This window comes from Equus asinus, chromosome 13, assembly GCF_041296235.1.
Source record: "Equus asinus isolate D_3611 breed Donkey chromosome 13, EquAss-T2T_v2, whole genome shotgun sequence".
NCBI lineage: Eukaryota > Metazoa > Chordata > Mammalia > Perissodactyla > Equidae > Equus > Equus asinus.
Window position 1 is genome coordinate 28,250,080 of NC_091802.1, and position 27,099 is coordinate 28,277,178.

Here is a 27,099-nt window from a genome sequence, read left to right on the forward strand (position 1 = left end):
TATTTTTGGCAAGCCAAATCACAGCTGTCAACGCTGTTTTTTTTCCATCCCAAAATTACATAAAGCATTTTGAAAAATGTAGACATCTTCAACCGGGGGAAAAGTAAGTTACAAATGCCGTGTGTCGTCATAAATACTTTTTTAAAAAGTCACACGGAAGGGGGTTAAAAAAAAAAAAAAAGCAAACAAACAAACCCTGGAAGATGCAGCAGAGCCCCCTTGCTCCCGAAATAAAACTCCTGGTGGCTGTAACAGCAGCGGCAGCGCTACTCCCGACAGAAGTTTTCAGCTGTCACTTCTAACAGCTGAGCGCTTCCTAGGAGAGAAGCGACAGGCCGAGAAGAGAGGTGGTTGTGGGAGGTCTGAAGATTTAATACTCGAAATCTTACACTCCAGGGAAACCCTTCCGCACTTCACCTGCACTTACGGGACACCCAGCAAGCGCAGTCCCCCTCCCCCCAACACATGCTCACACCACTCGCGCCCCGCCACACTCAAGTCCAGCAGCTCGAGGAATCCAACACACGCCCTTTCTGGTTCCCTCCACCAACAGGCTGTTCCGGGCTGCGCTGATCTGGGGCTAAGGGCACGACCTGCACCTGCGAGCCCCTCAGCGGCCTCACACCTAGGGCCAGGTCCGCCCCGCCCGCTCCCTTGCCTCGGGCCGCTCGGCGCCTCGGCTCCTCCCGGAGGCTACTCGCGCCCCCCAGGGTCTCCACGCTCTCGCACGCGCCCGGCTTCCAGGGCCCGCGCTGCCGTCCCAGCCCTGTCACCTCGGGCCCCCCGGGACCCCGGGCCTCACCCCCTCCTCCAGCTCATCCTCAGAGCCTGCGTCCTCTGGCTGGTCCAGGTCTATGTCAAACACTCCTGCCATGTCCTCAGCTTCCCTGTCTCGGAAGTCCGGCGCTGGGTAAAAGCCGTCCCGCCTCCGTCGTCGCCTCATGGGCCCGGACCCGCCGCAGCCACCGCCGCCGCTGCCGCCATCACCGGCTGCTTGGGCACAGTGCGTCTGCGCTTAGGCCCTGGACTGGCTCCTCAAGTTCAGCGCTGGAGCATGCGTACACGGTTCTGTGAAGCCGAACTGTGGGCAATGAACATGCGTAGAACTATCGCCAGCAGCCAGGTACTGGCAGTAACATGCGCAGAACCCCAGCCGAAGCCACTCTTGGAAGCTAGATCATGCGCATTTTCAGCTGCAGCTTTTGATGGACAGTGAGCATGCGTACCATCTGTGAAGTTGATAAATTGAATTTGAACATGCGTAATTAACCTTTCTGAATAGGAAAAAAAAATACACAGAACTCTTCGTTTGTGGAACATGCGCATTCGTTCTCTGTAGCTTTTTTAGTGTTGAAAGTGAGCATGCGCATAATGAGAGGGTTGTCGCTTCGACATTTGAACAAGACGGAAACCGCTGGTCCTGGTGCTGTCAGTGAGTGGGGTTAATGGGGCGCTCCTGGAGCTGGTGGGGAGAGGGAGCGTCTTGGCTTTGCTATGTATTATTTCAGTGGCCTTGCGAAAGTCACATAATTTTTCAGAGCCTCAGTTTCTTTATCTGTAAAATGAGAATAATGATAGCTGTTTTGCAGGGTTGCTTGAAAATTGGCTCACAAGCCACTGTTCTTTTCCAGTGCTGCACAGACGTGGTGTGCGGTCTTTATCAAAAATTGTCTCTTTTCATTGCTAAAAATAGTGAAGACTTGCTCTGGTATTTCATGTGGTCTTCTTTGTCCAAGCTTCGTCTTCCTCGCTGTCCTACCCGAGCTAAACACCTAGTCTTTGTTGTAAGTGTTACTGTAGTTACCAGCCCGGAAAGGTGATCGGTGGAGGGAGAACGTCATTATTTAGAAGAGAGAGAAATAATGCTGATTAAATGTAGAATTGTTGAGCTAACTTCTGCGTTCTATGTGTCCCTGTGGTGTGAAGTGTATACTACAAATTCCTTCAACCAACATTCATTTTTTTGTTTAAGTGCATGCTTAAGAAAATAACGATTACAAATCAGATTTTGGAAACTATTGAGCTGTGTATCAATGGATTTGGGTACAGTAAATTCCAAATCCCAAAACCGTAGAAACAGAACAACTTCCCTGAATGCTTGGCTCCTTAGTCAACATAGCTATTTCATCTGTAAAACCATATACATACATGGCATTTTAAAATTACGTTTTTTATTGATGTACAGTAACACATAGGGCATTTTATTTGTTCTTTATTTATTAGTAATGTAGTAGTTCTGAAAGCCTATATTTTTCTATTACAGGTTGCTCACTGTTTTGAGGAAATAGGCCTAGTTTGTGTCTCAGCATGTCAATAGTAACAGTGCAACTTGGTCAGTGTGGCAATCAGATTGGTTTCGAAGTGTTTGATGCTTTATTTATTGACTCACACTGTCCCCAGAGACTCTCCTCTAAAAGAGAGAATGAAGCATATCAAGCATCTTGCAAAGAAAGATTCTTTAGTGAGGAGGAAAATGGAGGTAGGTGTGGTCCGCAGTCCTCTCCTCTATTCTGACATAACCAACCTCTTCAAGGCCAGACCCTCCACAGTGTCTGAACCTCACCCCTTCCCATCTTACTGGAGAATGCTCTCCACCCTTTGTTTCTGTGTTAAGAACCTTTGCCTCTCCTGTGGCATCTTCCCTTCAGCTGGTGAGAATGCTCAGAGCTTACCAGTCTAAAACCAAACAAATAAAACTTGTCTCTTGACTGTAGCTTTTTTCTTCTTTCCTGTCTCTTTGCCTTCTCATCCAGGATTTGCAAAGGAGAACCCTCTTTAACCAATATAATTCTGCTTCTTCCCTACAACACCACTGAAGCTGCTATAAGAAAAGTCTGCAGTGGTCTCCCAATTACCAGATCCAATGACTGTTTTTCTTTTCTTAATTCACTTAACTTCTTTACTGGATTTGATAACAGTAACTATAAAACTCCCTCCTTGAAATTCCTTCTCCTTCATCTCTGAACTTTTCTTCTCCACTGGTTGCATCTTAGGCTGTCCTCAGAGCAGTTCTCTGTGGGCAATTTTAGTCACTCTCATAATTTGCTTCATTTTTACACGAGTGACTCTCAAATCTCTTTCGGGCTGCACGCTGATTACTGGACATCTCCACCTGTATCTGCCATGTGCCTCTGAAACTCCATATCTCCATACCCAAGGGCTCCTTAAAACTTAGGCTCTTATTGCCCCAAACAGTCAAACATCAAAATCTGCTTAAGTTACCTCCTACATATCTCTTGAGACTGTTCTCCCCTTTCCATCTTCATTGTCATTACCTTAGTTCTAGCTTTTATCCTCTCTCACCTGGACTGTTTCAGGATACTCCTTCTGAGTTTCCCTGCCTAGACTGTTGTGTCTGTCACATCTGTCCTCTACACTGCTGTGTTAAAAAAGGCATCTGACTATTCCCTCCCTGCTTGAACATTTTCACTGGTTTTGCATTGCCTAAAAGACCGATTTTAAGCTTTTTAGTACTGCATCCAAGGACTTCCAAGATCCGAGCCCTGCCTGCTTTCCATCCCCATCCACCCCCTTCTTCCCATCTTCTTCTTCAACATTCCTGAGCTGCTTGTTATGCCCCTGGTATTTTGTACCCCTGAATATGCTACTCCATTGGTATGGCTTTGTCATGGGTCATATCACATCATACTGTGATTGAGTGTTGATGTGTTTTGTCTAACCCACTGGTCGTTCTAGGACTGAATTGATGCTATTTTAATCTCTGTATTCCCAACACAGTACATGGTATATTGTGAGCATCAACAGATATTTGTAGACCTGACCCAATGATCATTTTAGCCCACATCGATTCATCCTACCTAGCAGAATGTTAGCCGTTATGAGCCATCTCCATATACCTGCTGTTGCCTACCTTGATTTCTAAGCAGTAAAGCGGTATGACAGATCTTTCTATCCTCAACCTTTGGGTTGTTTGGGGGGGCGGTTTTTGGACCTAGAAGTTTATGCTCTGAGTTAACCTAAATCAGACATATGAAATATTTATCTTTTGATTTTTTTCCCTCTCTAGTTCCAATTGCCCGGGCTGTACTTGTTGACATGGAACCTAAAGTTATCAATCAAACACTATCAAAGGCTGCCCAGTCTGGCCGATGGAAATATGGCCAGCATTCAAGCTTCTGTCAAAAACAAGGTTCGGGAAACAACTGGGCGTATGGGTAAGAATAATTCCTCATGATTTTCACTTTAGATAAAGCTGCACAGTCGATCAACAGACAGTGTAATTACAGCGGCACAGTTGATATACCAAGCACATAATTGCAAAATTGCTGTTTTAAAATTTAAAGTATGACTTCACCCAAGAGAAACTCTCGTTCTTTTCACGTAGGTGTGTGCTCAGGTCCAGGTAGTGATGAAACTAGGGATCTCTTGCAGCAGCGTTTTCCACTTCTTCACTGTCATTCTGTCAACTAACTTATTTATCAGATAATACAATATCTTTATCTGGCAGGTATTCCAGCTAATAGGGAATACAACAAGGCAGTAGTATTTCCTGGGGTTCTTTGGAAAATTCCAGTACCTAGGGCTCACTTCCAGAAATTCTGATTTAATTGGTTTGGGATGAAACCTGGATGTTGAGATTTTTTCAAAACTTCCCTAGGTGATTCTAATGTGCAGCAAAGTTTGAGAATCACTGCTTTAGGAGTATTATTATGAATATTGAATATTGTACCATAAATTTCCAAAACTGTCTGGTAATTGAAGTCTCTGGCTAAGTCTCCATTTTATGGGAATGACTTATAAAAGAGAATTTTCTGTACCCAGTAAATTCACTCTCCTAGCAGTCCTATTCACTTGTTAAGTACATTTAACAAGTTAACTTGTGTATTTCAATTTCTGTCCATCAGGGTACCTGTGCCTTTCATGAGAGTTAGTTCATTCCCATAGGTTTAAAAAGGCTTCTCTATCGTATATCATTCTCTCTGCATTGCATCTCTTCAGTTAAATTGAAAGGTATTTGTATTTGTTTCCTTTGCATTGCCTAGTTACTCTGTTCATGGACCCAGGCATGAAGAATCTATAAGGAACCTAATCCAGAAGGAAGTGGAGAAATGTGACTCTTTGAGTGGTTTTTTTATCATAATGAGTATGGCTGGGGGCACAGGATCAGGGCTAGGAGCCTTCGTTACACAGAATTTACAAGATCAGTACTCAAACTCTTTGAAAATGAATCAGATTATATGGCCTTATGGAACTGGTGAGGTATGGAATATTAATTGAAAATTTTCTATTTTGTATTCTTTGCAGTTGAAATAAATGTAGATGAAAGATTGATCTTACCCTTTGGAAACCTTAAGGTACTGCTCTAGGAGTGATTATACGCTGTAGTACTTTCATGAACAATTTGTTTAACTTTGCTTAAACTTTTCCAAATAAATGAGATGTCCTTGTTTTTAAAAATTCCAAAGAAAGGGCCGGCCCTGTGGCCTAGTGGTTAAGTTCGGTGTGCTCCACTTTGGCCGCCTGGGTTGGGTTCCCCAGGCATGGACATTTGCCACTTGGCGGCGGCCATGCTATGGCAGTGACCCACATACAAAATAAAGGAAGATTGGCACAGGTGTTAGCAACAGTCTTCCTTGGAAAAAAAAAAAAAAACAACAACACAGAGAGAGAAAGATTGCCACCAGATGTTAACTCAGGGCAAATCTTCATCAGCAAAAAAAAAAAATCCTAAGAAGACAATTGTGCATCTTCTCTCAGAAACCCATTCCTATGTTAGTCCCTCTGGCTACAGTATGTAAGCAAGGACCTTGACCTCATGTTGGAATTCATGGTGCCATTGCCAACCTTAAAAGAATTTTCATTTCTTTTCATTGAGAGGAAATTTCTATACAGGCCAGTTTCCTGTTGATCTGCCTAGTAGGGGAAATGATAAAACAGAGGTGAGATAAGTCACTATAGGAAATGATGTAGGAGGAAAGCGTGATGGTAGTAGTCACCGTTTACTGAGCCCTTTCGATATGCAGGCTGTTCTAAGGGCTTTACTTGCATTCTGTCATTAATCTTTACAATGCTAGGAGGCTGGGGTAATAATTATCCCCATTTTAAAAGCGAGGTAACTGAGGCATAGAGAGATTAAATAACTTGTCCAAGATCATATAGCTAAAAAGTGACAGAGTCAGGATTTGAACCCAGGCAGGATGCCTTTAGAATCTACCCTCTTAACTGCTATTCTCTCCTACCTTTCTTCTCTCTGACCTTTTTGTCTCCAGGTTATTGTTCAGAACTACAACTCCGTTTTGACTCTTTCTCACTTGTACCGATCTTCAGACGCCCTCCTTGTTCATGAGAATGATGCTGTTCATAAGATCTGTGCGAAACTGATGAATATCAAGCAGATCTCCTTCAGTGATATAAATCAGGTCCTTGCACATCAGCTGGGAAGTGTGTTCCAGCCTACTTATTCTGCGGAAGGCTCATTTCACTACAGAAGAAATCCATTAGGTATTTGTCCCCCTGTATGTTCTGTGTAGGAAAGTCTTATGTTCTGAATGCCTCAAATTATTCTTCACTTGCTCCTCCCCTCTGCCTGAAGGTCTCCCTCATCTCAAAAACCTTCCTAGGAGCCAGCCCGGTGGCGTAGCAGTTAAGTTGCATGTTCCGCTTTGGTGGCCTGGGGTTCGCTGGTTCAGATCCCAGGTGCAGACGTGGCACCGTTTGGCAAGCCATGCTGTGGCAGGCATCCCACATATAAAGTAGAGGAAGATGAGCACAGGTGTTAGCTCAGGGCCAGTCTTCCTCAGCAAAAAGAGGAGGATTGGCAGCAGATGTTAGCTCAGGGCTAATCTTCCTAAAAAGAAAACAAAAAGCCCTTCCTAAAGAGCTGCTTAGCTCTCCAAACTGTCTTATTGAGAAGTTACTAAATTTCTTAAAAGAGTGATGGACACCCACTGACTCCATTCTTCAGGATCCTTTCTCCTCTTTTTTTTTTTGTTTTTACAACTTGGAGATATAATTCACATACAGGTCACCCATTTAAAGTATACAATTCAATGTTTTTTAGCATATTCACAAAGTTTTACAACCACCATTTTTATCACCTCATGAAGAAACCCACCATTGTTTTTTCAGTTTGTTCTTCAAGTGGTGCCTTATCCGTTCAAATCGTCTAGATGCAAATGACTGTGATCTTCACCCCCCCAGTCTTAATCTCTTTCTCAAATAGTTGCCTATCCCAGTGTTCTTACTTGCCTTCTGCTTCTTCAAATTTATCATGTTCTGAGTGGATTCATCGTTTTTCCCCCCTGCTTTCTCTCCCCTTCCCCTCTTCCTCAATCCTGTCACCTGGATTTCTCCCACTGTCCTCGTATCTCATCAGTATGTCAGACCTGTTGATGCCATCTCTGCCATCTGTCTGCATTCTTCCCCTACTTCTTGATCTCTCTGACACTGGTTCAGGGTGTCAATATCTCTCAATTAATATTGTGTGCTGTCCTTGAGTACAAAGTAAACTAGCCTCTTTCTATTCCCCTTCTCTCTCTCTCTCTCTCTTTTTTTGGCGTAAAAACATAAGCTTATGTCTACATGGACATTCCTGTCTTAAGTGGTCATAATCCAGCTTTCTTTCCTGTTGCCTGCCTCTTCCCCCTACAGTCCATCTTGCACACTGACCCCGAATGAGCCTTCCCAATGGACAGATCTAATCCTTGTACTCTCTTATGATCATTCTGTGGCTCATGCATTACCTGCCAGATTGGTCAGCACTCCTTAGCCTGGCCTCCACGTTATTTCCTGAACCCCAGCTCTCTAGCTTCATCACCTACTCCCACCTCTGCATGGATCCCCACCTACTTTTCATCCTGTCTCTACTGTTTTTCGTCGACCTGGTACTTTCCTGCCATAGTCCCTTTGCTCAATGTTCCCTCTCCTTAGAAATCCCTCCTTCCTCCCTTCTTCACCTCTACTGAAACCTTACTTATCCTGCAAGGTCCAATTCAAGTGATAGTTTTTTCCAGAAAGCTTTCCTACTGAGGCTTTTCCCTAAAAGTAGCTCTGTTTTGTGTGAACTCCTGTGGCATTCTCTATCTCTTTTATGTAACTTAACGTTTTTTGCCTTTATTGTTTCTTTGAGTGTGTTCACTTATCTTTAAAAGTAATACACATATACTCATTTATTCAAGGAGTACAAAAGAATATGCAAGCAAAAATCAGTCTTCCTTCCACCCCTTCCCAGATGCTACCACTTAACTAGCACCATGTGTTTCCTTAGAGCGGGATTGTGTCATGTGCATGTTTTGTAGTCCCCACTAATTTGAAGCTGCCTTGCAGACATGTGTCTTGTTAATTTCTGTGCTTTACACAGTACTTGCCATAATGCACATCTGTTCATTCAACCAATATTTATTGACTTCCTGCTATGTGCCAGAAACTATGCTAAATGTTGGGGATTCAGTGGGGAGCCAACACAGATATTCACAGTGTTCACTGTGAAAGAGAGACATTAAACAAATAGTGACACCAAGACTGTATAATTAAAAACTGAGTTAAATGCTCTGAAAGAAAGGAGTACAGTTCCAAGAGACTGTGTCATGAATAAACCAGACTCAGGCGGAAGAGGCAGAGAAGGCTGCCCTGAGGAAACAACACTTGAGCCAAGAGCTGGATGAGGACTTAGAGTTGACTAAGCAAGGAGAGGGAGAAGGGAATAGCACGTGCAGATGGAACAGCATGTTCAAAGGCCCTCTGGCAGAAGGAAGCATGGCATATCAAGGATACAGAGAAATACAGTGTCACGGGAACACAGAGAATGGTTTAGGGGATGAGTGAAATCTGAGGCTAGAATGGTGAACAGGGGAAGACTTTGTAGGTCCTTGTAAGCCATTGAAAGGCCTTCCTCGTTAAGCTTAGAACAGGGGAAAGCCACTGAAGGATTTTAAGCAGGTTGGTGACATAATCACTTTTACTGTTGAAAGGATCCACTGGACCGCCTATGGAGAGCTGATTGCAGGTTGAGTCTGCAGGCTGGTCAAGTCATTCCCTGGGAAGATTATGATGGCTTGAACTCACTGAACTGCACTGAGAAGATAAAGGCAGTTAGTTAGATGGGAGCTCCCTTGACTCCCACCCCTACATCTACAAACTTGACTGTGTTGAGCCCACACACTGCGCTGAGCCCACTTTACCTTGTCACAGTGGGAGAAGTGTCCTATCACAAGCCAACCTCTCACTTGGGTTCTGGGTCCCGTCCCGTCTCCCTTCTCAGGGACTTAATTCCTCACTCATCTCTCGTCCTTCCACACCATTGGCTTGTGCCTGTTTCCTGGGTTACTTCCAATACAACTACTCTATGGCATCTCTCACACTGAAAAAACCCTCCCTTGACATCACCTCTAGTGATTGTCCCTTTTCTCTATTATTCTTTAGAACAAACCTCGAAGGGAGGGTCTGTTCTTGCTGTCCTCATTACTTCCCTGCTCCCTCTATCAAGTATATTCTCCTGACCATTTCTCTTTTCATCTTTCAAGTTTCAGTCACTGTCACCTCCTTAAAATAGCCTTCCATGATTATCCTATTTGAGGAGTAAGTGCCTATAGTATCATCCGGTTTGTTTCCTTCCCAACATTTACCACTCTGACATTGTTTTGTTCATTTATTATCTTTTTTATTCTTTGTTTCTAACCACTAGAATAGAAGCTCCATGAAGGCAAGGCCTTGTCTGTCTTGTTTACCACTATGCCCCTATCCTCAGAGCTGCACCCGACATATAGTAGGTCCTTGCTAAATGGGACTAAACAAATGGGGACAGAGTACAGAGGATGGATTTGAGAGAGACTGGGGAGTGGGGTAAAAGGGACAGGACTAAGTGCTGGATTGGATGTGAAAAATGAGAAAAAGGGAGGTGTAGAGCATAACTCACGGGGCCCTGTTTTGTCAACAGTGTAGGTGGTGGTGCTGTTAGCTGAGGCTGGAGACACTAAAACAGGCTCTGGTTTGTAGGGCGCAGTAGGGGGCAGAGAAAGAGGTGAGTCTGAGATATGTTGAGCCTTAGGTGCCTTTGCCATATCTTAGTGGAGATGTCATGTGGGCAGTTATCCAGAGGACAGCTTACCTGGTCTTCCCACTGCCACCTTTGCCAACCACAGCCTCTTCTTAAGTACAGCAGCCAGACTGAACTCTGGCTTTACCGTGTTTAAAAGGTTAATTCAGGGCCAGCCTGGTGGCGCAGCGGTTAAGTTTTCACGTTCCGCTTCAGCGGCCTGGGGTTCCCAGGTTCAGATCCTGGGTGTGGACCTGGCACCACTTGGCAAGCCATGCTGTGGCAGGCATCCCACATATAAAGTAGAGGAAGATGGACGCAGATGTTAGCACAGGGCCAGTCTTCCTCAGCAAAAAGAGGAGGATTGGCAGCAGATGTTAGCTCAGGGCTAATCTTTCTCAAAAAAAAAAAAAAAAGTTTAATTCCGATCTTGTTATTCTTCTACTGAAAACTTTCCAGAGGTTTCCCATCTCACTCATAGTTAAAGCCAAAGTCCTTGCAGTCACATATAAGGTTTTGCTCTACCTGGCCTCCCATTACTTTCCTCATCTTGTATCCTACTGCTCTCTCCTTCTCCTTCTCTTCTTCCAGACACATGGCCTCCACGCTGTTCCTCAGATATGCCTGTTGTGCCCCAGAGTCTCTGCACTAAATGACCTCAGATATCCAGGTGGCTCCACTAAGTTGTTAGAGGAGATGTCATCTTCTCAACAAAGCATCAGCATCAGTGGGCTTCAGCGTTCGGGGATTATGAATTCCAACGGTCCCAGTCTGCCATGTGGGATGACTTTCTGTAGCTGTGCTCTGACAGGCACAGAATGTGAGGAGTAGGGCTGATCCGAGATTGGATTTTCACCAGAAAGATTTGATGAAGAGACTCAGGGGCAAGGAGCTGGATAAGGAGGGAAGTGAAGAAGGGGAAATTGATGGATTGAGAAGGCAGGAGTCCATGGATTAGAGTCTGCCTTAGTCAACTGAGGCTGCTATAACAAAAATACCATAGACTGGGTGGCTTATAAATAACATAAATTTATTTCTCATAGTTCTAGAGGCTGGAAAGTCCAAGATCAGGACGCCAGTAGATTCAGCGTCTGGTGAGAGCCTACTTCCTGGTTCATAGATGGCCACCTTCTTACTGTGTCCTCACATGGCAGAAAGGGCTAGGGAGCTCTTTGGGGTCTCTTTTACTAGGGCACAGTCCCATTCATGAGGGCTCTACCCTCATGACCTGATCACCTCCCAAAGGCCCCACCTCCTAACACCATCACCTTGGGGGTTGGGATTTCAATATATGAATTTTGGAGGGACACAAACCTTCAGTCAATAACAGGGTCTTGACAAGGCCCAAGAAGGTGAAGATGAGAGTAGCTGAACAAAAAAGCTGGAGGGGAAAGCAAATTGTGACAATTAATAATTCGTGTATTAGTGCTTAGGAATTATTTGCTAACTGTTATTTGTTTCGTCATGCTATGTAATCGGATTCAGCTCTAGATGTTTTACAGAAAAAAATTCTTATGTTTAGAGGAAACTACACTAGCCATAAGATCATTTGTAGAGCATTTTCTAGATGTTTATGTCAAAATTTGTTCTTTTCATTAGGACATAGGATATGAGTTTGCACTCAATGTTATAAGATTTACATTTCATGTTATGGTAGTATATTTTCTCACTCTTCTAGGTATTTTCTGTAAATATATAAAGCAGCTCTGAATGCAAAGCAATTAGCCTTTTCTCCTTAATTCTGTTTCAGTGTAAATACAAAGTGTATTCCTCTCTTCAGGAATTACCAATCCTGTCTTCTTTCCTAGTAGAGTTTGATGCTAACGGATTCTAATTATCATTTAGCCAGGTAAAATAAATCTAGGAAAATAGACCTAGGAAAATTTCTAAAGGAATATTGACACAGAATGACAATAAAAGCATATTAGATCACATGCCTTCTTTGTTTTCCTGGGGTTTAGCTAAATATTTCATTCACATTTCCAGCTACTTAGCTTCTAAACTGTTGTTTCCTTTTTGGCAAAATGTGTTTTCTCATTCATGCTAAAATAGGTGCCAAAATGAAGCAAATATGTGGTCTGTAATAGAGTTCACTGTGAAATTTTATTTACATTTTAGAGTTTAAGCAATTCTGGCTTTGGAGGAGAAAATACATTTGGCACCCAAAACCATCAAATCGTGGTTGCATAGAGGCCAATGGGAGCAATGTGGAATTTTAAAATTTAGTTCAGATTTTTTTTTTCTTTGCAGGAGACTTAATGGAGAATTTAGTTCCCCATCCTGAATTCAAGATGCTGGGTGTTCGTAACATTCCTCAAATGTCTGAGAACTCACTGGCATACAGCACGTTTACTTGGGCTGGCCTCCTCAAGCATTTGAGACAGATGCTCATTTCTAATGCGAAAATGGAAGAAGGTAAAGGGTATTTTAAAAATAAGCAGGCCGCAAGCTGAGAAAAATGCTGAACTGGAGTTCTCAATATAAACTGGCTTGGGCCAGTTGAAATAATGGTCCCTTCTTCTGGCCAGGGAAGCTCCTGCAGAAACTCACCAGGACATCCCAGGAGGGCTTCTTAATCACACAGTTTCATTTCCCAAAAAAATTTCAGATGAATGTGACATTTATTTTTATTTTATTTTATTTTTATAAAGTAATATATGAACATGGTTTTTAAAAAATCCAGCACATGGGCCAGCCTGGTGGCACAGTGGTTAAGTTTGCACGTTCCGCTTCTTGGCGGCCCAGGGTTCACCAGTTCGGATCCCGGGTGCTGACCTATGCACCACTTGGCAAGCCATGCTGTGGCAGGCATCCCACATAAAAAGTAAAGGAAGATGGGCATGGATGTTAGCTCAGGGCCAGTCTTCCTCAGCAAAAAGAGGAGGATTGGTGGCAGATGTTAGCTCAGGGCTAATCTTCCTCAAAAAAAAAAAGAAAGAAAGAAAGAAATCAAGTACATAGTCAAAATTCCTTTAAATGTATACTTAAACCTGTACATTGCATTGTATGTAAATTATATCTCATATTTTTTGAAAGTCAAGTAATTGTCCAGTATGAATTTATAAGGAGGAAAAGATCAGTCCTCTGTCCTACACTTCCCCACTGACCTGCTGAAACTACTTTCAGTGTTTTTAGCTGTTTCTTCTAGAATTTGCCCACATATTTCTAAATATCTTGCTTATACTGTGTGTTTTATTTTCCAAGTTTAGATATTATAGGTTGCCACCTTTTTTTTTTTTTAAGATTTTATTTTTCCTTTTTCTCCCCAAAGCCCCCCAGTATGTAGTTGTATATTTTAGTTGTGGGTCCTTCTAATTGTGGCATGTGGGACGCTGCCTCAGCATGGCCTGATGAGTGGTGCCATGTCCACGCCCAGGATTTGAACTGGCGAAACCCTGGGCCGCCGAAATGGAGTGCACAAACTCAACCACATGGCCACAGGGCCGGCCCCATCAGTTTCCTTCTTAATATGAAACTTGAGGATTGAATCTTCTTACCCTTCCCTCTACACACACACACGTCATCTCCCTTCTTTCTCCCAATACTTTTGGTTTAGATCAGTTTTCAGTGTTTACATTACTTTCTCTATATAAATATTATTCACAGTTGAACCATGTACCGAATATACAGATTACATTTTATTTGATGTACAGTTTATTTTCTCCTCCTACAGTTAATAATTATATTTATTTGGTTGATATTCTATGTACCTATCACTGATCTATCCCTAAGTTTTTCCATAAAAATCAATCCCTTCTCAACACGTTCAAACCCATCGGTAATCTGTTACTTTCTTATCTGCTTAGAGATGTCCCTTTAGGAGGGCTTCATCCTCCTGTTCAGTCTGCACTGGTTGCTCTCCAGGCTTGATAAGCAGCCAGCATTGGCATCTCTGCCTCATTCTGTATTCTATCCCCTGATTCCTAGATTTCAGATGTTCCTGTTTTTTGGTTTATTCTCTCGTATTGATAGACTCTATCCTCCAGGAGCTTCCTAAGAAAGAGTACCGGGGAGGGAAAAATTTTAAGGCTGCAGATGTCATTCTTCTGCCCTTACATTTAATTGATAATTTGGCCAAGTATAGGATTTGAGGTTGGGAATCACTTGTACCTGAAGTATTCACGTATTTCAAAGTATTTCGACAGCACTGCTCTGTTATCTTCCAGCTTCCGATGTTGCTGTTGAGAAGTCCCACATCAATCTGATGTCTATTCCTGTTTTCTTGTCTCTTGAATCTTTTAGGATTTTCTCTGTCTGTAGCATTCTGGAATTCCTTAGTGTGGATCTTTCATTTCTCTTAGTAGAATATAAGATTTCTGAGGACAGGGATTTTTATCTGTTTTGTTTACTGCTGTATCTTCAGAGCCTGAAACAGTGGCCCAGCGTGTCATGTGGCTGAGGCCTGAGCCTCACTGGTTGGGAACCTCCTAGAATGGAGGGGGTGCTCCCCCTGCTGCAGGGAGTGGGCAGGCCTCTCACTGCTCCCATACAGATTTTTAACTAATTCTCCCGTTTCTCCCTCTTTTGAAAGTGCCTGGGCCAGCCCGATGGCACAGCGGTTAAGTTCGAACGTTCCACTTCTTGGTGGCCCGGGGTTTGCCAGTTTGGATCGTGGGTGTGGACATGGCACCGCTTGGCAAAAGCCATGCTGTGATAGGCGTCCCACGTATAAAGTAGAGGAAGATGGGCACGGATGTTAGCTCAGGGCCAGTCTTCCTCAGAAAAAAGAGGAGGATTGGCGGTAGTTAACTCAGGGCTTATCTACCTGCTTCCAGGACCTTCACCATGGGCAGAAGCTTCAGCTTTCCCTAGTTGCTAAGTCAGTAACCACTGCTGGTTTTTCTTTCTTTCTTTTTTTTTTTTGGCTTTCATGCTTCCAAAATTTTGTTGCCTTTATCTTCTCTCCCATTCCCTTTTTTCTTGTTTATGCTTTTAACAAATCCTTGTACTGTCTCGTTAGTGAGATTTGGGGAAAGAGTGGCAGTAAACTGGTGTGTTCCGTTTGTCATGTTTAATTGGAAATCACTACTGTGTATTATTTTAGTAGCATATATTTTACCCTAAATTACAATAACTTAGGTTTCAATACTATGAAAGTGGATTTCCTCTTCATTTACTTATAATACCTTATTGATTTTAGATTATAGTGCCTGAGGTTTGGAGCTAAGTAGAAAGTTCACATCTTCAAGTAGTGCTGCCCGAATTTTTTGGCTATAGTACTTGTTTTTCTAGCAATACCTGTTAATATCTCAAGGAACACAATGTTCCTCAGGGTTGTGTAAGACTTGCTGCTCTGAGCTCTCTTAGGTCAATAAACCGCAGTTTTCTTAGTCATTTTCCCATGCAGGACTTAAGAGTGTCAACCTTCTTCACAGTTATTGATAGAGCTTTGAACATATAAATATTTTCATATATATTAATATATGAATAATATATATGAGTAAATATATTTATGTCACTAACCAGGTTGAAGGATATAGTTTTAAAACTCTTCGTATGTTATCAGACTGCTCTGTATGAAGATTGCCACCATGAATACTGCCATCAGCAACGTGTCTATTTCCACATATCCTAGCAACAGGAAGAATGAGTGATCCAAGAGGGAGCCAGGCAGAAGTTTCAGTGTCTTTTATGACCTAACTTTGGAAGTCACACACCGTCATTTTTGCACCATCCTTTTGGTTGTTAAGATCAGCCCTATCCCATGTGAGAGGGGACCATACAAAGGTCTGAATACCAGGAGACAGTGATCATTGGGGTTCATCTTGGAGGCTAGCTAACACTCTCTGCCCTCTGTACCCTAATGTGTCATGTCTTCCCATATACAGAATGTACTTAACCCCTCTCCAGGTCCCCAAAAGTTTTTCCGCATTAGCACCTCAGCCTAAAGTCCAGAATCTTTCATCTGAAAGCAGGTCCAGGTGTGAATTTACGCTCCTCAGGTGGGATTTCTTGAGTATAGCTCTTTGTATGATCCCCCTCACTCCCAACAGACCGTGGGGGAACAGGCACAAGATAACTGGTAGACACTCTATTTCAAAAAGGGGGAGATGGAAGGCACACAGGAGTCGTTGGTCCATAACAATTCAGCAGGGCACGTGCTGGCAGTTTCTTGGTTCAAATCTAAGGCCTAAGAATAATTTTCCATGGCTTTTGGCTTGGTCCTCTGAACCAAGGTAAATTATAATTTTAGTTGTTTATTTGTTTTTAAAACATTTTATTTTAAAGTTTTATTTTATTAGTTGATTTATTTTTGCTATTTTGGATTAATTTATGCAAGTGAGAACTAGAGAGAGTCAGAGTTCTGAGGGTGTGAATAAACAGACTTTTAAAAGAAAATTGGCATCACATTATATGTATTTTTTCTACAATTTTTCTTCAGCATAACAATATTTTGTGGCCTTCTTTCCAATTCAATACGTTTAGACATGCCTTATTCTTTCTAATAGCTACATCGTTTTCTACTCTATATGTGCCGTAATTTATTTTGTGCACATAGATTAAAAAATTAGGTAATTCTATAAAACTGGTTGTTAAAACTTACCAGTCTGTAACCCTCCTCTGTTTTCTCCTTCCCAGAGGCAACCATTTTTCCTTTTTTTTTTAATATTTTATTTTTCGTTTTTCTCCCAAAGCCCCCCAGTACAAAGTTGTATATTTTTAGTTGTGAGTCCTTCTAGTTGTGGCATCTGGGACGCCGCCTCAGCATTGCCTGATGAGTAGTGCCATGTCCGCGCCCAGGACTCGAACCGGCAAAACCCTGGGCGGCTGAAGCAGAGCATGAGAACTTAACCACTCGGCCACGGGGCCAGCCCCTGGGCAACCATTTTTCAAAGTTCTTTGCTGGTTTTTTTTTTTTTTTTTTTTTTTTTTTTACCGTTTTTATCTATTCATTGCCATTGATTGATTTTTCAATTATTTAGGTATTACCATCTTACTTCCGATGTGGAAGGTTAGGATTTAGCTTTTTTCCCACACTGGCCCCTAAGCCCAACAAACACCTTTCTGTCTCCTCATCCTTCCGATAGAGTAGTGTCGTCCCTGGGTTAAAGCAGTATTCAGCTTTATGTTATCACGACCAAGTAAGTGCTGTTCACAGCTGAGCCACAGTCATACCCTGTGATTACTTTTCCCTTTCCTGTATAATTTTTTATTTTCTTTGGAATTAATAATTGCTTCATTTTCTTGTTTGCTTGGTTTTTCTGTGTACCTGTCAATTATTCAACTGTATTTCTTTGCTTGTTTAAATTTTTATGATATATTCAAGTATTCTATCAGTTTATCATTGTCATCTTCTTGGAGAAATCTCTCCTAGAGCCTTTTGACCCGCCTCACTCGAGGTTTTTTTTGCCCTCTACAGCCCGTGTGCATTTGTCATCCTGGGCATTCTCTCTTCCTATCTCCTGTGTTGGATATTCTGCTCAGAGGGTTTAGACAAACCCCAGTAATCTGGGGAAAGTGGAGGGAGGGGTCGTAGCTTTCCTGGTTTTCACTAGATCTCTCTGGTTTCAGTATGTACTCTGCCCTGCCTTCAGTATGTACTTCTGCCTCGTGTTCTCCAGACCAGAGACCCTCAATCATATCCTCTCCTGAAAATAAACCTTTAGTTTTCTGCTAGGGTGGGGAAGAGGCGGTCATCACGGTAAACAGACAAGTTTAGCAACATTCCTTAAGCAGGAGTCAAAGGTAGATGTGCTCTACATGATTGCAAAACCAGTTTAAAAGCCGATGACTTGGTGTTTTCACAGATTCCTTGAAGGAATGCTGCATCACCGATGTGCTGGAGGCACAGAGGACAGTAGTGTGTGAAAAACGTGGGCATCGTTAATGCTGAGTCAAAAAATGATAAAGTCACTGAATGCGAATACCTTTTAGGAAAACCTTAACCAGTTTATTTTGTTATATACTTTATGTCTGCTCAAGAATGATACATGATTTTTAAAAATACACACGTAATTTACTCTAAAAGAACTCTTTCAATAAGTATAAAATGGGGGCCCTGCCCGGTGGCTTAGTGGTTAAGTTTGCCACTCTGCTTCAGTGGCCCAGGGTTTCGCTGGTTCGGATCCTGGGTGTGGACGTGGCGCCCCTCATCACGCCATGCTGAGGCGGCGTCCCGCATAGCACAACCGGAGGCACTCACAACTAGAATATACGACTATGTACTGGGGGCTTTGGAGAGAAGAAGAAGAAAAAAGATTGGCAACAGATGTTAGCTCAGGTGCCAATCTGTAAAAAAAAAAAAAAGTAAATATAAAATTTAATAGTCTAAGTAAATAATTTGACAACTTTTTTTCTTGTGATAAATGGTGTCTTAGATGAAGGGAATATATTATTATGGATCTGGACCCCTTTTTTGTGACAAAGATTGCAAGTATTTTTGTCCATCATTTTTGTCTTTTGTATGTTATTTTTCATCATATGGAAGTTTTACATTTTCATGTGAGCAAACCTGTAAATCTTCCTTTATAGATTGTGAGTCTCACCTACCCCCAAAATAGAAAAATATTCTTTATTATTTCCTAGTATTTTTTGTAGTTTTCTTTTGAGGAAAATCAGCCCTGAGCTAACCTCTGCTGCCAATCCTCCTCTTTTTGCTGAGGAAGACTGGCCCTGAGCTAACATCTGTGCCCATCTTCCTCTACTTTATATGTGGAATGCCTGCCACAGCGTGGCTTGAGGAGCGGTGCCATGTCCGCACCTGGGATCCAAACCGGCAAACCCAGGGCTGCCAAAGCAGAACATGCGAACTTAACCTCTCCGCCACTGGGCTGGCCCTATTTTTTGTAGTTTTATTTTTAATATTTAAATTTTAACCCATCTGGGGTTTATTTCTATTTTAGTTATTTTATTTTTTTTAGATTGGCACCTGAGCTAACATCTGTTGCCAATCTCTTTTTTTTTTTCTTTTCTTCTTCTTCTCCCCAAAGCCCCCCAGTACATAGTTGTATATTGTAGTTGTGGTCCTTCTGGTTGTGCCATGTGGGATGCCACCTCAGCATGGCCTGATGAGCGGTGCCACGTCGTCGCCCAGGATTCAAACCTGCGAAACCCCGGGCCTCTGAACCGGAGTGTGCGAACCCAACCACTCAGCCACAGGACTGGCCCCTATTTTTATTTTTGATAATGCCTCTTTTGTTACTTACTTCCCTTCTCATTATAAATTTTATTTGCTTAACTTTTCCCTTTTCATTTTTGAACATTTTTTGGACGTTTTTGAGCAGAATGATGAATTATCTAACAAGTTCAGCTTTGACAGCATGTCATAAGTTTTAAATAGGTTTACTGAGGTATAATTTACATACCGTATACTTCACCTATTATAAGAGTACAATTCAATGATTTTCAGTAAATTTACAGAGTTGTGCAACCATTATCACAATCCAGTTTTAGAACATTTTCATTACTCCAAAAAAGTTCCCCGTGTCCATTTGAAGTCAATCAATCCCCAAATAACCACTGATGTGCTTTCTGTTTGCCTATTTTGCACATTTCATATAAATGAAATTATATAATGATAGTATTTGTGTCGTATTTCTTTCACTTTACATAATGTTTTTGAGGTTCATCCATAGTGTAGTATATATATCAGTACTTCATTCCTTTGTATTGCTGAACAGTATTCCATTGAATGGATATACCACATTTTGGTTATTTGTCCAGCAGTTGATGGACATTTAGTTTGTTTTCACTTTGTGGCTATTATGAGTAATGCTGCTATGAACATTTGTGTACGAGTCTTTGTGTGGACATGTTTTCAGTCTGTTGAGTATATACGTAGGAATGGCATTGCTGGGTCAAAGGATAACTATATTTAACTTTTTAAAAAACTGCTAAACTCTTTTCCAAAGTGGCTACACCATTTTACATTCTCACAAGCAGTTGAAGAATTTTAGTTTTTCCACATCCTTGCCAACGTCGGATATTGTTAGTCTTTTTGATTATAGACATTCTAATAGGTGTGAATTGATGTCTCCTTGTGTTTTCAATTTGCATTTTCTTAATGACAATGATGTTGAGCATCTTTTCATGTGCTTGTTAGCCATTTGTTGATCTTCTTTGGTGAAATTTCTATTCAAACATCTTCCCAATTTTTAAATTGGCTTGTTTGTCTTACTATTATTGAGTTCAGCATGCCAAAATTTTTTATTTCTTGTATTTCTATTTTTGCTGAAAATCAGTCTGTTACTGTGCACTGAGTTTTATCTCTACCCTATGTATAATGTAAGAATATTTTCTTAATATTTCAATATGCTAGTCAATTTTCAGTCTTATTTTGTTTTATATTTCTACATCCCTTAACATTTTTGTATTTTTAAGTTCTTGCTTTTTTAAGTGTATAGTTCTGTGAATTTTGACAAACTTAGACATGTGTAACCACCACCACAATTGAGATAGAATATTTCCATCATCCCAGAAAGTTCCCTCATACCCCTTTGTAGGCGGTTTCTTCCCTCCACCCCCTGGCCCCTAGGAGCCACTGATCTGAATTTAGCTCCCGTTTACCTTTTCCAGTGTCCTATAAATGGAATCATACAGATATCTTTTTAATAACAAAGATTCTATTTTTCCTTTTTCTCCCCAAAGCCCTCCAGTACATAGTTGTATATTTTTAGTTGTGGGTCCTTCTAGTTGTGGCATGTGGGACACCACCTCAGCATGGCTTGGTGAGCGGTGCCATGTCCTTGCCCAGGATCTGAACTGGCGAAACCCCAGGCCACCGAAGCAGAACACATGAACTCAATCACCCTGTCATGGGGCCGGCCCCAGATATAATCTTTTGAGTCAAGTTTGTTTCACTTAGCATAATGCTTTTGAGATTTATCCATGTTGTTATGTGTATCAATAATTTCTGTTTATTGCTGAATAGAAATTCCATTGTATGTACCTACCACCGTGCTTTAATATTCGATGAAGAATTATTTCACGCGTTTCTCAGGACTGAGTAGTTGGAATGACCTTAGGTCAACCAAATAAGGATTTTTAAACTTTTCTCAGAAAAAAAACAACTTTTACTTATCAAATAAAAATTTATGTAAAATACACATACCATAATACATTTTTCTCTTCTTGTTCAAAGCCATTTATAAAATCTCTTACTTTCTGCTTTTGGTAGGTATTGACTGGCAGATACGGCCTCCTTTACCAGGACTGCCCAATCTTAGTAAAATGTCTCTCAACAAGGAGCTTCATTTTAACACTTCCATTGCTAACTTACTCATCCTTCGTGGGAAAGATGTGCACAGTGCAGATCTGGGTAAGCAGAAGTTAAGGTGAAAATTATGATGTACGTTTTGCACATGTATGTGGTACACATGTTAAAAAAAATGTCCTTGGGTTTATTCTTAGAGAAATGGAAGTAATAACTATGTGTTTTTGTAGCAAAATGTAACAATTGTATCAGTTAATATGTGACTGAACACCCAAATAGAATGGTTTAAACCAGATAGAGGTTTAATTCTTTCATCCTGAATCTGGTTATTCTGTTGTCCTCACCTTGTGGCTTCCTCCTTATCGTCTAAAACATCTGTTTGAGGGGCTGGCCCTGTGGCCGAGTGGTTAAGTTCGCGAGCTCCGCTGCAGGCGGCCCAGTGTTTCGTTAGTTCGAATCCTGGGCGCGGACATGGCACTGCTCATCAAACCACGCTGAGGCAGCGTCCCACATGCCACAACTAGAAGAACCCACAACGAAGAATACACAACTATGTATGAAGAATACACAACTATGTACCGGGGGGCTTTGGGGAGAAGAAGGAAAAAATAAAAATCTTTAAAAAAAAAAAAAAAAAACCATCTGTTTGAGCTTCAGCCATCAAATCACATAGGAATGAGCAAAGAAGGGCAAGCTTCCTCCTCTTAGGACGCACACCACACTTGTGTTTGTATCCCTGACTAGGACTGAGTCATGGGCCACACCTAGCTGCAAGGGTGGCTGTGAACACAGTTAAAATCTGGGGCTTCAGGGCTGGCCCCGTGGCCAAGTGGTTAAGTTCACATGCCCCACTTTCATGGCCCAGCGTTTCGCTAGTTCGGATCCTGGGGGTGGACATGACACCGCTTGCCAGGCCATGCTGAGGCGGCGTCCCATGTGGCACAAACAGAAGGACCTACAACTAGAATATACAACTATGTACTGGGGGGCTTTGGGAAGAAGAAGAAGAAAAAAAAGAAGATTGGCAATGAGTGTTAGCTCAGGTGCCAATCTTTAGAAAAAAAAAAAATTGGGGGGTTCTGTTACTAAAGAAGAAGGGGAGAATGGGTGTTGTGGAACAACTAGTGGTCTCTGTGACAGCATTTTGTTAAAAATTTCAGGAAGTTGTAAGAGCAGTACTCTGATTAGCTTTTTGTTTCTGTGGTAAGTCTCTAGGTTTATATTGTCCTTATTTGATGCTTTCAGCAGTATCAAATTGGCTGCTTCTAGCTGGTATATAAAGAAAACCTGGAATACCCCTTAGATAAAAACTAGTAATAATTAAAAAGAGATCGTTTCAAGTCAATCAGATGGTACACCTTCTTCATATTCTTCATTTTAGATTTTAAAGTAAGAGAATTATTAAATGGATATATAAAGTAATCTACCTTGCAAAAATTTACACACAGCAAATGACACAGGTGCATAGAGATGTTCTTGCAAAGATAGTCATTGCACATTCTTTCACACTAACAAAAATGTGGAAACAACCTAAATGCCCGACAGTAGGAAATGTGTTAAATAAATTATGGTATATTCATATAAAGAGACTTTAAATATGAGTGATACTTATTGACATGGAAAAGAGGTTCACAACATATTGGTGAATGAAAAATGCTGATTACAGAAGAGCATGTATATAAAATTATATACACCAGAGGGTCAGCAAAATGTTCATAGTCATTATCTCTGGGTGGTGGCATTTCAGCTATTCAGTTGACTTTTACATTTTCTCCTTAATACTTTTCTGAATGGTGTGAACTATTACTTTTTTTAATGATGACTATGGTTCATTTATCCAAAAGCAATATAAAGCCAGCTTTAAAAGGCAAAACAAAAGGAGATTTCTGGTGAAATGGATAAGAAAATATCTGTTTATTAATTTGTTTCCAAAATTAATGATTTATCATGTAAACAGTGGCTTATGTTGTTTTACTCTAGAGGGATTTAAAGATCCAGCTCTCTATACTTCCTGGCTAGAGCCTGTTAATGCTTTCAATGTCTGGAGAACCCAGCGAGCCTTTAGCAAGTATGAGAAGTCTGCAGCACTGGTCAGCAATAGCCAGTTCTTAGTAAAACCACTTGATATGATTGTGGGCAAAGCATGGAACATGTTTGCTTCAAAGTAAGTAAAAAATAAATCTACAAACCTTTCTAATCTTAGGCAGATAAGATAATGTTAAAACACCAGGCAGGACCTGGAGTATCTTAGTCTGTTTGGGCTCCTCTGACAAAAATAGCATAGACTGGGTAGCTTATAAAAAAACAAATTTATTTCTCACAGTTCTGGAGGCTGAGAAGTCCGAGATTAAGGTGCTGGCAGACTTGATGTCTGGTGACCTGTTTCCTGGTTCATAGATGGTGGCTTTTTGCTGTGTCCTCAGATGGCAGAAGGGGCAAAGGAGCTTTCATGGGTCTCTTTTAATATATAATAACGCACTAATATAATAAGGGCACTAATCTCATTCATGAGGGCTCCACCCTCATGAATACCCTCATGATCATGAAATCACCTCCCAAAGTCCTCACCTCCTAATACCATCACCTTAGGGGGTAGGATTTCAGCATAGGAATTTTGGAGGAACACAAACATTCAATCTGTTGCATGGAATAAGCATGGCTCCCACTTTGTAGGTGTGAGACTTTGGACATATTACTTCAGGCTTCATTTCCCTATCTGTGCAATGGGTCCAAACTGAGAGGATATGTGGTGAGGATTAAATGAGATAATCATGTAAAAATACCTAGTACAGTGCCTGACTAGTGAGTGCTCAATAATTGTTCAGTATTATTATTATTAGACTAAATGAATAGTTTCTAAATGAAATGAAAGGAACGTAGAAATTTTATTATAAGGCAGGGACGATAAGATGGTTTTCCAAAATAAGATCCTTGGAAGAATGGAAGACATCCTGATCTTGCTCAGTAAGAAATATTGCAAGTTCAACTCCACTGGATACTAAGAAATGTCTACTAGATACTAAGAAATGTGTTCTCAGGTTTCTTGACCTCTGCCACAGTTACTTAATATCAAAGCAGAATTCCTCAAATGACTGGACAAGGCCTCTCTGTGATGAGCTGGAGTTGCCAAGGCCCCCTCCTGCATGCAGCCGTTGCATACACCCTCACTCCGCAGGGCTTGGAACTCTCTGTCCCTTTCTGGTATCCTTCTCTTCCCACTCTCATTAATTGGTAGCAGCCATTATTACATCAGTTTAATTCATATCTGCCCTTGATATTCTTTTTCACATGATTTTTCCTGCCTCAGAACGTTTTGGGGGTGGGGAGTGTGAAGAGGACCACCTGGCATAACTGCAGATTAAACGTGGGAAAGACACGTGGGGGGCTTCGCTCCACTCCTGGAACTGGGTTAACGTGTTCCCATCGTTCCAAGCCTGAGATAAAACGTCTCAGGCACTTTTTAGAGTTTACATTGACTCCACTTATCTCCTGTAGGGTGTTGAGTACGTGCTGGGTGGACAACCAAATCTGAACGTGCTGCTTTCTCCTGTGTGCTTCTTATTGTCACTCTCTTGGACACTAAAAAGACAGGGAGCTTGCATAAACTTTGAAAATTTGCTACTCTTTGCAGTAAACATGAAAACAAATGTAAGACTTTGAAGAGATTCTGCAGTCTTCAAATGTTCATGAGCTAGGAGAGGCCTATTTATTGTTTGATTTTAAGAGTTATTCATTTGCCTGAGATTTTTTTATTTTACATTTTCTGTTTCTTTCACCAGAGCCTACGTTCATCAGTACACAAAATTTGGAATTGAAGAAGAGGACTTTTTGGACAGTTTCGCATTGTTAGAACAGGTCGTTGCCAGTTATTGCACTCTCTGATCTTGAAAAAAGGGGCAAAAGTACCTTAAGTCATGTTTGGACTGAAATATTTTCAATAGTACTTTCTCTGTAAGGTTTTCAAAGTTCTATCTGTTAAAATAACAAAGTTGAATGCTGATTCCTTCTTCATACTATACCCACAGAAAAGCAGGAAAACCTTCTAAATGGAGAATAGCATGTTTTCAATGAAAACATCTACTTGGTCTTTTCATTTGTAAGAAAAAAAAATTGGTGGTTCTATAAAGAACTTGGGACACAGTTTGCTGAGATGTTGGATCTCTGGGACTATCCAAAAAAGGGAATATTCTGTTTTGTCCCCTTGTTCCTAAATCTTCCCTCTTTATTCCAAAAAAGATTCACTAAATATGAGCTTAACTTTCATAGCACAATTTTAAGCTCAGAAATTGCACTACTGTATTTAAATATATTAATCTTTGAAGTGAATGTTTTGAACCACAAGAGGGAGCTGTTGTCAAATGCTACAGTGTGAACATCTATTGTGAATATTTTATTCTATAATAGGGTAAGATTTTCCACTTTAAACAGCCTTTTAAAAATAAATGTCAGGATTCTGTTAATAAATGTATATCATACTTAAACACAAAAGTAAATAAGTAAATGTTTACTTTGTTTTTGTTAAGTTTTCTGGGCATCAGAAAATTGGGTTAGGGACCAGCTCTGTGGCATGCTGGTTAAGTTCCTCACGCTCTGCTTCAGCAGCCTGGGTTTGCAGGTTTAGGTCCCTCAGACCTACACCACTCATCAGCCAGGCTGTGGTGGCATCCTACATACAAAATAGAGGAAGATTGGCACAAATGTTAGCTCAGGACTAATCTTCCTCAAGCAAAAAAAGAGGAAGATGGGCAACAGATGTTAGCTCAGGTCTAATCTTCCTCACCAAAAAAAAAAAAAAGAAAGAAAAAATTGGGCTAGTTTTTCTTTTAGATCTTGGAATGCCAGAGCAGAAACTGATTTTAATCAGCTAGTGCTTTAAAATTACAGGTATTTAGCTAGTGTGGAAGATGGTTATATGCTTTGCAGTAGAAGAGGTAAGAGCTTTCACCAAAGTTTCACTAAGTTGAGAAAATTATCACCAAGGAAATACTGTGGTTTATGAAACTGACACATACAGATGTGGGTTTCGCTCAGAAGGACAAAACACACTTGGAAATTGGCAGCTGAGTTTGAGGGGAGTGGTGTATTTCAATAGAGTGCATCACATGCAATGTATTAGCAAATGTAAAATGGGAAACAAATAGGAACATTTGCCCTTCCTGCCAAATCTCCCAGTGGTAACTTATTTTTATATGGAAAAATGACAGTTCACAACTTCACTGCTTTCTTCCTTTTCTTTCCATATGGAAATTATTACCTTTTTGCTGTTTTTCTTATCAACTGTTGCTATGATTTAAAATACTGAACCATATCTTATTTCTAAGGAATGTAAAAAGTGGTCTGTTGAGCTGTTAAAAGGCACACCCCACTGCTGCATTTTGTTAACCCAAGAATCCTGGAAAAATAATTAGATCATAATTTTTACAAAATAAAGTTAAAAGTAACTGTTTAGCATTGAGAACATCCAAAGACTGAGACAGTTTTTCAAACTAAACCATCATTAATGAAGATGTGTAATTGAATTATCTCACCAGAGGGTAAGCTGATTCTGAGAAATCTTGCTAGAAGTTAAGCTTAAAGAAAGTCATAAATTGAAATCATGTTGTGTTTGAGAAGGGAATTCATGAGGTACTGATGGGGACAAATATATTTCTAATTTGGCAACTCATAGAACCAATGGCAGGTGAGTATTAGAAGTAAACCTCAATTAGAGCTCTGGGTCCATTTACTTATGTGAGTTGACACTTTTTGTATGATCTACAATTGCATTACTTGATATGTGTAGATACCTAAATATTTGCAAACTTGTTTTAAACATTAACATGGAAAATATTTTTTTCTTGTCTATTGGGAAGAATATAAAATTTTTCCTATTAGAGTTGTGATTTTAACTTAAAAATTAACACAAGGAGCTGATATCAAAGCTTCAAGATAGGGAGTGGCGTTGGAAATGTAC

At 41.0% G+C, this 27,099-nt stretch overlaps 2 protein-coding genes across 13 annotated transcripts in view; one reads left to right on the forward strand and one right to left on the reverse strand.

Moving 5' to 3' along the window:
* RPS6KB1 (ribosomal protein S6 kinase B1) overlaps positions 1 to 1,067 on the reverse strand; it is a 44,609-nt gene extending 43,542 nt beyond the window's left edge. Inside the window, exon 1 of one of the 5 annotated variants that reach the window (XR_001400556.3) lies at positions 803 to 1,053. Coding sequence is in view for 2 of the 5 variants with exons in the window: in XM_014856958.3 (XP_014712444.1) it covers positions 803 to 943 (141 nt within the window). In the remaining 3 variants the exon portion in view is untranslated. Of the gene's footprint in view, positions 1 to 195; positions 317 to 802 lie in introns of those variants that run through there. The other 4 variants (XR_011493728.1, XM_014856958.3, XM_070482866.1 and 1 more) reach the window with 4 other exon arrangements.
* Positions 1,068 to 1,183: 116 nt separating this feature from the next.
* On the forward strand, positions 1,184 to 26,602 carry TUBD1 (tubulin delta 1). 8 transcript variants are annotated; one of them, XM_070482867.1, is made up of 10 exons: positions 1,277 to 1,432; positions 1,632 to 1,784; positions 2,264 to 2,479; positions 4,028 to 4,175; positions 5,004 to 5,220; positions 6,231 to 6,462; positions 12,245 to 12,409; positions 21,111 to 21,251; positions 23,127 to 23,310; positions 24,926 to 26,602. In XM_070482867.1, exons 3-10 carry the CDS (start codon positions 2,308 to 2,310, stop codon positions 25,026 to 25,028), a joined length of 1,362 nt encoding a protein of 453 aa, XP_070338968.1. In that variant the 5' UTR covers positions 1,277 to 1,432; positions 1,632 to 1,784; positions 2,264 to 2,307; the 3' UTR covers positions 25,029 to 26,602. The 8 variants fall into 8 exon arrangements, with proteins under 8 accessions (XP_070338969.1, XP_014712448.1, XP_014712451.1 ...); XM_014856962.3 differs by lacking the exon at positions 1,632 to 1,784 and having other exon boundaries at positions 1,198 to 1,432; XM_070482869.1 differs by lacking the exons at positions 1,632 to 1,784; positions 5,004 to 5,220 and adding an exon at positions 5,266 to 5,315 and having other exon boundaries at positions 1,234 to 1,432; positions 24,926 to 25,927.
* The last annotated feature ends 497 nt before the right edge of the window (positions 26,603 to 27,099 follow it).

Coding starts and splice junctions, on each gene's coding strand:
- TUBD1 (XM_014856962.3), top strand. CDS start 2,308: ATGTCAATAGTAACAGTGCAACTTGGTCAGTGTGGCAATCAGATTGGT. Junction 5,221..6,230: donor GGCCTTATGGAACTGGTGAG/GTATGGAATATT, acceptor TTTTGTCTCCAG/GTTATTGTTCAGAACTACAA. Junction 12,410..21,110: donor TAATGCGAAAATGGAAGAAG/GTAAAGGGTATT, acceptor TGCTTTTGGTAG/GTATTGACTGGCAGATACGG.